Source organism: Trichoplusia ni, chromosome 10 (assembly GCF_003590095.1).
Source record: "Trichoplusia ni isolate ovarian cell line Hi5 chromosome 10, tn1, whole genome shotgun sequence".
Classification (NCBI taxonomy): Eukaryota; Metazoa; Arthropoda; class Insecta; order Lepidoptera; family Noctuidae; genus Trichoplusia; species Trichoplusia ni.
Window position 1 is genome coordinate 2,190,457 of NC_039487.1, and position 9,665 is coordinate 2,200,121.

The 9,665-nt window shown below is 34.5% G+C and overlaps 1 protein-coding gene across 1 annotated transcript; it reads right to left on the reverse strand.

Annotated features, from left to right (window-relative positions):
• Positions 1-1,864: 1,864 nt before the first annotated feature.
• Positions 1,865-9,619, reverse strand: LOC113497996 (glutamate receptor ionotropic, kainate 2-like). Its single transcript, XM_026877858.1, has 16 exons — positions 9,366-9,619; positions 9,021-9,161; positions 8,319-8,633; positions 8,137-8,228; positions 7,249-7,365; positions 6,836-7,018; positions 6,385-6,537; positions 5,798-5,998; positions 5,147-5,407; positions 4,507-4,730; positions 4,157-4,294; positions 3,660-3,858; positions 3,158-3,386; positions 2,891-3,006; positions 2,392-2,544; positions 1,865-2,124 (listed from the first exon to the last, which is right to left on the reverse strand). The coding sequence occupies exons 1-16, from the start codon at positions 9,457-9,459 to the stop codon at positions 1,939-1,941; spliced, it is 2,802 nt and encodes a 933-aa protein (XP_026733659.1). The 5' UTR covers positions 9,460-9,619; the 3' UTR covers positions 1,865-1,938.
• Between the last annotated feature and the right edge of the window lie 46 nt (positions 9,620-9,665).

The following is a 9,665-nucleotide window of genomic DNA, read 5'->3' on the forward strand; positions in this document are numbered from 1 at the left end:
CAGCAGTTGGTGATTAATGGTTTTAAAAGGTTACTAGGACTTGTTTGCGGTACTGGTTTTTGTCGCATTGTTTGTACACTTCAGTTTTGTCGCTTCTCTTTTCATAAGAAACCTTATTGTTAATTGTTTAATGTTTTATTTTTTTGTACCTATACACGATCTTTGATTATAATCATAGGATATATAAGTCAATCTTCCAAACTTTAATCTCCCGATTCAGAATGTTCAATCCTACAATTTAAGTCAATGGCTAGCAAAAACAAACTAAATAAAAAGGACAAAAACGTCTAGGTATAGTCAACGTGCAGGTGTGACGATTCATTTAAGTCATTATACCTGATTGTTTCTGATTACGTTATCAATAGATACTAATTTTATGTAAAAAAACAATGTAATTGGATGTTAATGTAGCAATTTAAGTTGTCCTATTAGTTATTGAATGAGGTTAAACCGGTCAACTGGTCGGAGTCGATACACAGAGAGGTCCGTATAAATAGGCTAAATTTTAAACAAATTGTTAGGTGACAAAAAAATTCGAATTCTCCCAAAATGATTCGACATGTTTAGATACATTACAGCATTGAGACAGACGGTCAGCAGAGCCACAGTTATAGGGTTCCGATTTTACACATAATCGTCGTCATCATTATCACCCCCACATTCGTGCACTATCGGATAGACCTCCCCACATTGCACGCTATCGTGATCTATCTTCAGCTGCTCGCATCCAGCTCCTGCTAGCCATCTTGCGCAGATCATAACTCCACTGTGCCTGAAGTTATATAATGGGCGCGAAACCCTTATAAAAAAACAGCATGATTTCTATAAATGTAGGCCTTTCAAAACTGTTGTATATACAACATTCTAAGCTTATTTATCAATGCAAGCTGATAAATTGCTAACTAGTGTTGAAATACCTTACGATATCATTATCCAAGATTTACTGAACCCGAAGGTAATCAACTGAAGACAGATAAATCAGGCGAGTGGGTGGGACTGTAATGTAGGCAACAACATTATTAGCGTAATCAGTGCCAAATACACTCGAGATGATAATGAGATCCATAATTCTTGAATGCCAAGCCGTATGGAGATGTTTGTATGCTTAGATGATGAGTAATGTTGTCATTTCGATATTTACCCTACAATACTGAACTTTAAGATGTCTCTACATGGTTATCTTTAGAGTGAGATGGCATGATATTCAACGTCGTATCAAAACTGATTGATGACTCATTTTTCGATGCATATGTATATATATAATACTAGCTGTTGCCCGCGACTTCGTCCCCGTGGGTAGAAGATATAAGTTATGATTTATACCTGCCCTGTTTTTTTTCACATTTTCCATTGTATCTTCGCTCTTATTAGACGCAGCGTGATGGTTGGATTGGTATAGCCTAAAGCCTTCCTCGATAAATGGTCTATTCAACACAAAAATATTTTTTCAATTTGGACCAGTAGTTCCTGAGATTAGCGCGTTCAAACAAACAAACATACAAACTCTTCAGCTTTATATATTAGTATAGAGTATAGATGAATATTACGAAAAATATGATTAGAGCTATCTTTGATAAAGTACGAAAACAGTTCCATTTTATTAGAGAATATTTACACAAGAGTAAATATTATTGTACTCTGTTTATTAGATACATTTCTATACAGCAACTTATATTTCAAGTTGACAAATGCCCACAAAATAAAAAAGAATACATAAGACTAAAAAATTACAGTTAAAAAAATAGTCACTAAATTACAACAGTAGGTAAATTAAGAGTTTTGTTTATTCTCACGAATATTTTTTTAAATTTCAATTTAATAAAGTAACATTAATTTGTTTGATTTTCTTTACATTTTTGACAGTAATTTTTCATGCTTGTTTTTTTTTGTTACAAGGTTCAAACTGTTTTTAATAAAATAGAGGTAAATCTAAATGAATTATTGCATCTCTTTTTCTAGCTCTAGGAAATTTTCTATGGCGCTTGCTTGTTTCTCCCGCCTGTGGTCACTCCCCGAAGAGGCGATAGATGGCGCTCTACTGGGGTTACGGAGAACTGGTTTTTGTAGTTGGAAGAAGTTGAGGGATGCCTTTAGTTCTTTGATGAATACTTCCTTGTGGGTCACCTAAAAATATTGGTAATGTTATTTCCGATTGTAAAATGAGAAAGAAGCTAATTAAACTTACTAAATGAATTGTCGAGTACAATAGGAACAATTCAGTATATTCGTGATTATAATTGTTTTTGCTGTTCAAACTAAGTATCCCAGTAATAACAATGTTGAAACGAGATAAATATTTTTAGGTTTAAGAAGAGTATTAAATAGATGAACTCTACTCTAGTTTTTTTATATCTCTAACTCTCTAACATTTTTCTAACAATCGCAACATACCTGTTCCCGAACAACGATGTTTCGAACTTCGTTCATAAACTCTATGGCTGTCATAAAGAGACAGAATACGAGACCCACGACAAGGACAACGAACGCGCCGATTAAATTCTCCATTTCAAGATCACCTTCAATGTCACTTTCGTCTGTTGCTTCCTAAAGAAATAATGATTTAAGTAAGAACTTAGGGAACCTTCTGATTCATTGTAGAGTCTTAGATATTATGGTGGGTAGAGTTTGTCAGTATCGCATCGATTGGTTAAGCACTCAGTAATGTGGAACCTTAAATATCATCGTTATTAATACAGGGATTTCAGTTCAGTTGTCAGTTATTTGAAATCCCAAATGAATAAAGGTGTCAAACTTTTAGTGAAGGTCAAAGAATTCTGAACGAGACAACTTGAAGAAATCACGAGATCCATAAATACAAACAATTTACTATGACTTCTTGAATTTGAAAGGTGCAGTGGAAAGTATGGTTATTAGTAGTTTTCATACTTACTTCACATTTTTTTGCACCGTATTTATTGTGCCACCACTTTTTTTTAATTTTGTCCAATTTCGTCGACTCCTTTAGTTTTAAAATTGCCCTGTTTATATCAGTTCGGAACGGTGAATCTGTGGAAATAACAAAAGGCATTAATAAAATTTGCTTTTAGATCATTGAACTATACTTTACCAGATAGCGTTGCACTATTGAACGAAAGTTTAATGATCAACTACACCTAGGTAGAGTAAGAAAACGATTTTCTTATTATTAATTACTTACTAGCCGGCATTGCAATCCCATAATCTTTACTGTCCAATTCACCACCAACTTTTTTCAAGAGACAATTTCTTTTCAACTTATATTCTATGGTGCAGGACTCCATAAAGAATGCGTATTTATTTTTACTCTTCAGAACTCTTTTCTCTCCTTCATCGTTGCTTTTGACCAGGACAACAGGATTTGCCGCCATAGTTTCGTACATGTGCCGGTATGTTTTGTCTTTTGAAGACTGGTAAAAGAAAGATGATATGGAGTGGCAGAAGAGGGTAAATAAAAGCTCTAAGATTATAGAATAGCAGTTACAGCCCATTCGCAAAAGGGATTTTTTTACTGAATATGTTTGTCATGTATAAAGTAGTTCCATACAACTCTATACATTGAAGACAGATGTGTACTAATTTTACATATTATTCGATAAAACGATGCACAAAAAGTTCATGTGCAAATGTTCTGTCACATTACTGCATTGGCTGATAAAAAATAACATGATTTTGGATATTACTTTGAAAAATTCAAGTGTTGATCCCCCACCAAGCGCTCCGTACAAGATCTTGGTTTGCTTGGCTAAGTCATCGACGCTGTTGATTGGCTCAGTTTCCAAGGCTGATGTCATAGAAGCCGATAACTGGGCAATGTACGTTTGACACACGATGACGGCAAAGAACCACCACATACCACACACCCAACGAGTACCAATAGCTCTGGAAAAAGAGAGGCGCACAAATTATATGATGAGCAATTAATTTGAAAAAAAATGCCTTATACTAAATACAACTTATTACATCGATCTAAACAGGCGCTTTTTTGATACCTAATCTAAAGTTGTGTTGATTTAGACTTTGGTTGATGATAGCGCCTGATGAATTACGACAAGCAATCCTCAAAGCACGTGATGTGCTAGGTGTAGGCCCACCTATAAGTAAGGCCCATTTTTGAAATCTTTACAAAATATTTATCCGATTATTTATTTTAGTATCGTTTCAAAATCAAAAAGGTTACTTTGGCAAGATATCGCATCCCTGCGTCATAATAGATCCCGTAGTTAGCCAGATACAGTTTTTAAATGTCCAAATGTTTTCCAATTCCTCCGGATCTTTTTCGCACGGTTCTGGATTCTCCCAATCGGCTGGTGAGATTCTGAAAAAAGAACAATACATTCAGAGTAGCAAGAAAATATAAAAAATATTGTACCTTTGGATAAAATAAGTATTTGATTTTTAACTTATGCTGAAACTTTTGTTCTGTGATGATTATGGTTAATAAATGTCATAAATCCAAAAACAGTTCAAAGAACAAAAATTCAAACGAAGCTAACGTACAGCAAAACGCCAAGATTTTTATTGCTTTACCTGGCACAAACAAACAGGACGATAGACACAACACAATAGGCAGTAGCGGTATACATCCAAACTTCAAAAGTATACGGGTTCAGGAAAGAAAACATTCCTGGCTTCACTTTCCGATCCTGTGTGAATAATATACTGATTCCTAACGTCATGAATGGTACTGAGAAGTCAACGACTTTCTTTCGTTCCTCTGTTATAGTGAGATCACATACAGCTAAATCAGCTTTCTGCAATGAGGAAAGATACAAGCTTTATAGAAGGTCACATAATATTGACACCAGTCTGTAAAGTTTTCCATATAGCGAAGGTTTTATTCAATAGTTTTAGGAATGGTTACCGTTACTTCAAAATATTAGTTTTAAATGCCCTATGTTTGAAGATTATTTACCACAGCCCAAGGAGGGCTGTAGAAATGGGACTGGCAACGACGATGCTACCGAAACTAACAGTTCTCAGTAACAGTATTGCAGACATGGAACAAGGCCCTCAGGGTGCAGTGTGGCAAAAGCCGCAGGGCCTTTATTTTCTCGAATTTGCCCACTTGACTCTCAAGAATAATCTCTACAACTATCATTCCTTAGACATCATAAAATGTCGGGGAGGTTGTCTTGGTACCTAAATAATATGGTAATTAGTTACTAACTTTGTCCAATAAGTGTCCAATCAGTCCGTTCCATTTTTTGGTGATCGGATCCAGTTTGCCGTACTCCATGTCATCATAATACACAAACTTGTACGTGTAGTTAAACTTTTCTTCTCTAAGTATCTTGAATATGTTCTTCACGAGATCTACGGAGAAGCCCTCATATTCTGCGTCAGGGTCTTCATCTTCATCCAGTTCACAATCGTCGCCTTCACATTTTTCTTTTGGATAAAAGTAAGGTTTCGCTTTACGAGATATTACCTGTCAATCAATTCAAGTTTGCCAACGTATGAGTAAAGTACCTACTTATGCACACACAGAGTAATTTAATGAAGTTTATTTTCCTTTTTAAATTACCAAATTTAACTTTTGGTGACTACGCAAAATGGGAAAGAGGAGGTAACCAATGAGATTTTTACTATTTTAATGTTTGTATCAACTGGATTTTACTACGAGATTGTTGTATGAAAAAATGAGTCACTGAAAAATATTGACTTAGGTATCGTGTAATTGGCATTGTTCTGTCAGTTTAACGACTATAAAAACTAAAGCTTTTTAAAAATATACTTATTTATTTAAAATTGGATCTCCAACAAAGAATACACAAAAACACATTTGCAAACAAAAAATAGTGTACATTTGAGTACTTACTATAAAGTTCTTGCTAGACTGTTGTTTCCCAATACTATTCGTTTGTAATGCTGTTGCGATGATAGCTGAACTATTCGCCGACTCCCAAATGCCGATTGTCTTCCTAAACCTCACATGAATTTCATTTACGTACAGAACGTAATTGATCCTTCGTCCTCTTTCGTCGAACTCTATATTTCCAGTTATACCGTAGGTTTGGGTCTGAAATGTGTTTCAGAATAAATAATGAGATAAAATATTGGACAATAATATTTTAAATTGTGGTCACCAAGCCACCAATCTACTGTGACTTAATGTTTGTGAAACCGGCGCTGTGAGTGAATCGGCAACACATGGCTCAAATTCGTTACTACGGGAGTCGTTTATTTTTTAATCATTAAATTCAAATAAGTCTTTTGCTTCTTGTTTCTTTGAGTCTTATATGAAGATAGTAACGATTGAAATACAAACCTTGTTTTAATCTATGCTATGTGGAATTAAGTTAACTGAGCAATATTAGGATATCACATTTTCCTAGACTGAACATTATCAAATCCATGTGTACAAAATCCTTCATGAATACCACTTCAATTATTTTTCTAAATTACCTTTAATATCCGGTTTTGAAAGTTGGCCCCTTGATCCCAAGGTTCTTCATCGGTACAACTGAAGTTAGGAGGTTGTCCTGAGTTCTTTAATTCTTCCTCGCCGAGTGCCTCTACTAAGTGATTAGCAACGTCATCCATGATCAACGCTTCGAGCTAAAGTATTTGGAAATATATGATCAGTAAACGGTTTCTGATTAATGTCTTGGAGAATATTTTTTTGTACTTTAATTTAATATTTCTTCGTATCGAAAATACATGACCGTTTCTTTAACATTTGCCTAGTTTATAGTTTTCATTAGCTCTGCATGTCCCTTGTTAATTAATTTAAACTTAAAGCGAGAGTAGTCAAAACTCAAAATAAACAAAAACTGATTATTCCAAATTGACGAGTAGTCAGGTTAAGACTGCTAAAAATCCATTCTAATCAAAAACATTCCACATATCCACTTACTGGGAATTCTATAACTGATGATAATTGCTCGGTGGTGTTCCAGTTGCCAACTCTCGTTGCTAAGTAATGCCTTTCATCCAGGATCTTGTCATACTCCGTAAGACTGAGCCACGTCACGTTAGAAGGTAGCTTCACCAACTTCTCAGCTACCCTGGATGCGTCCATTGAAACAAGAATGTAATGCTGGCAAGGAATAATATTTTCATTAATATACATATTTAAAATAGTCGACTAATAAATTCAACGTCTAAGTTAAGAAAAAAGGTGATATAAAGCTAAACTCAATTTCAGAACTCAACAAAATATCAAAATCGGTTTTAAAATATTAAAACGTTAATTAAAAAAGTAAATTAAGGACCACCTCTTTGTCTCTTTTTCTAATAAAGTGTATTTATACAGAACAAACTACTTACCTGGTATTCGTTAATTAAATTTGAATTTGCAGCGTCATTCAAATATTGTAGTATGCGATCAGAATGACAATCAACCAGAAAACGGCTTATTTGAGAATCGGATAATGCTTTGAAAATCTGAAAGTAAAGGAATCAGTCATGAAACTTTCCGTACATACTATATATAAGAACTAATACTTATATAGCAGATATATATATATATATATATATACATGAATACACAATCATACCTACAAAGATACTACTTATATCTTAAGAAACAGTTGGAAATCTACATACAATCATACTTTTTGATGTGACTCTTTGCACGATAAAACGAAGGATTTATTAAGCTTAGTTTAAAAGAACATTACATGGTAACGTTAGATCGTTCAGTCTAGCATTAAAATGGAGTGTTGTTAGTCGTAGTGGTAGGTAATGACCGATTTCCATCCTAATCCTGACGTCAGCTTAGGATAAGCGTCACTATTTGCATATGAAGCGCCTGCAATCTAAACTGCTCCATCGGATACGCAAACAATCGGGATTAAGGGAGTACATTCATTAAAATGACTCGTATTTTGTTTTACGTGACGAATGAAAGATTTGGAAATAAGAAATAGTGCTTTACCTTAAGGTAAATGATGCTGCAGACTAATTCTTGGGATTAAAATAAAAAATATTTATTAAAAATACTGGCCAATAGCAATATTGGCCGAATATCTGTATTTATTAGATACCAGAAGTCCTTATTTATGAAATACACGTAACTAAGTGACGTTCTAAAATAATATAAAAAGGCTGCTCTTGCACATGGCAGTGATTAGTATAGTATGATATAATACATATAAATGCAACTTTTGGATATGCGACGATGTTAATGAGTTAGTTATTAAGAATTATTCTTGCCTGCCGATTATCGCCATTTTCATCCAATTTATACACGAGAACTTGTGATTTGAGTGAGACTTCAGCTAAAATCTTTTGAACTCTCAATAAACCTAAAAGAAAGACAACAAAACCGTTAAAATTCAAAACAATACTCTAAAACTATGTATGTGTAACTTTTCATACAGTTAAACTTAACATACCAAAGTTATCTTCGTAGAGCGCTGCAAAGTCCGTCCATTTATAATACTTGAGGAGTTTTCCATACGCTAAAGCCATTTCTTCCGAATCGGGGTAAAAGTTTATCGAGATTTTTTTGAAAGTCACTTCAGCTTCTTCTTCGCCCCCATCATTTGTTTCTGGTTCCTCATTAAGTTCCAAGTCAGGGTCTATCGGCTGCCAAGTTGCCTGAATGTGCGGTATGTTCATCTTGGCGCACTGGTCCCGAACTGCTCCATCAGATATTGCATTTTGTGGACCAAATATCGCAACCGGGTTTATTGCATTGCTTGAGCATACTGGAATTGTATTACAGCGAGAACGTTTGTAGTGGTTGCAGAAATGAAATCGAACGAAATATTTGGTTGGAGTATTGTGTTCTCTTATTTATTTTATTTAGAACAATCTAATTTGCTTCTGGGGTTTATTTACTCTTAAAATAAATGGTTTATATTTATATCAGTTTTATAAAAAATGCAAATATATTTTTTAGTTTATTCAGGAAACAGACAGTCATTTATTAAATATCGATAAGATATACAAAGTGTAGGTAGAGATACCTAGACACTTACGAGTTCCTTAATAATTTTCCATTTAAATAGGTTGCCTATTCATTTGATCATCATAATTAATCGAAAAAAATTGCCAGCTTTTTTACATAACATGTTTTTTGTCTCGTTACTCACATTCTCTCCAGACTGAGTAGCTGTCAGTTCTGAGTGGCTGCACGGTGACAGGCTTGATGCGGACCTCGCCGAGGTGGACATGGTTCAAACTATCGTTGAAGGCTGACAGCCGGGTGAACGCGTCTCGCTCGAATATACCCGCTAAAGGAATATGTTTTACAATATCAAAATATTATACGTAAAGTTTTCATGGTTCATTGTACTAACTGTTAATATGATGCGAAAACATAATGTCATAATCCTTTTGTTGATCTTCTGACCAATTAAAGTAATTAGTATTAGAAATGTAACATTAGAGTTAAACAGACGCAAGAGTTAAGGTTATCTAAAGTGAACAAAACTCACCAATCTGGTAGGAAATTTCAGTAGTTTCCGTATAGTGTATTTGCGACGAACATGTTTGAATACCAAACAGAAGTATTAGTAAATACCAGCACATGGCTAAAACTTCAACGCAAATGCATATTTTATTCCACAAAAACTATTTTACGATAAGTTGTGGGCGCACCGCTTAGCGAATGAACGTCTGGCTAGCTGTTCACTCAAATAAAATTAACTTCTTACGGAGTTAGAAAAAAATGGAGGAGGCAAATTATTAAATATATGATAACGAATTTATTGCACCATGTTAGTGACTGTGATGTG

Excerpts from the sequence above, each read along its gene's own strand:
- LOC113497996 (XM_026877858.1), bottom strand. The coding sequence starts at position 9,459 with ATGTGCTGGTATTTACTAATACTTCTGTTTGGTATTCAAACATGTTCG. Across the intron at positions 8,634-9,020 it reads CTACTCAGTCTGGAGAGAAT|TATGCTCAAGCAATGCAATA; the intron begins GTGAGTAACGAG and ends ATACAATTCCAG. Across the intron at positions 5,408-5,797 it reads AGTCTAGCAAGAACTTTATA|GTAATATCTCGTAAAGCGAA; the intron begins GTAAGTACTCAA and ends ATTGATTGACAG.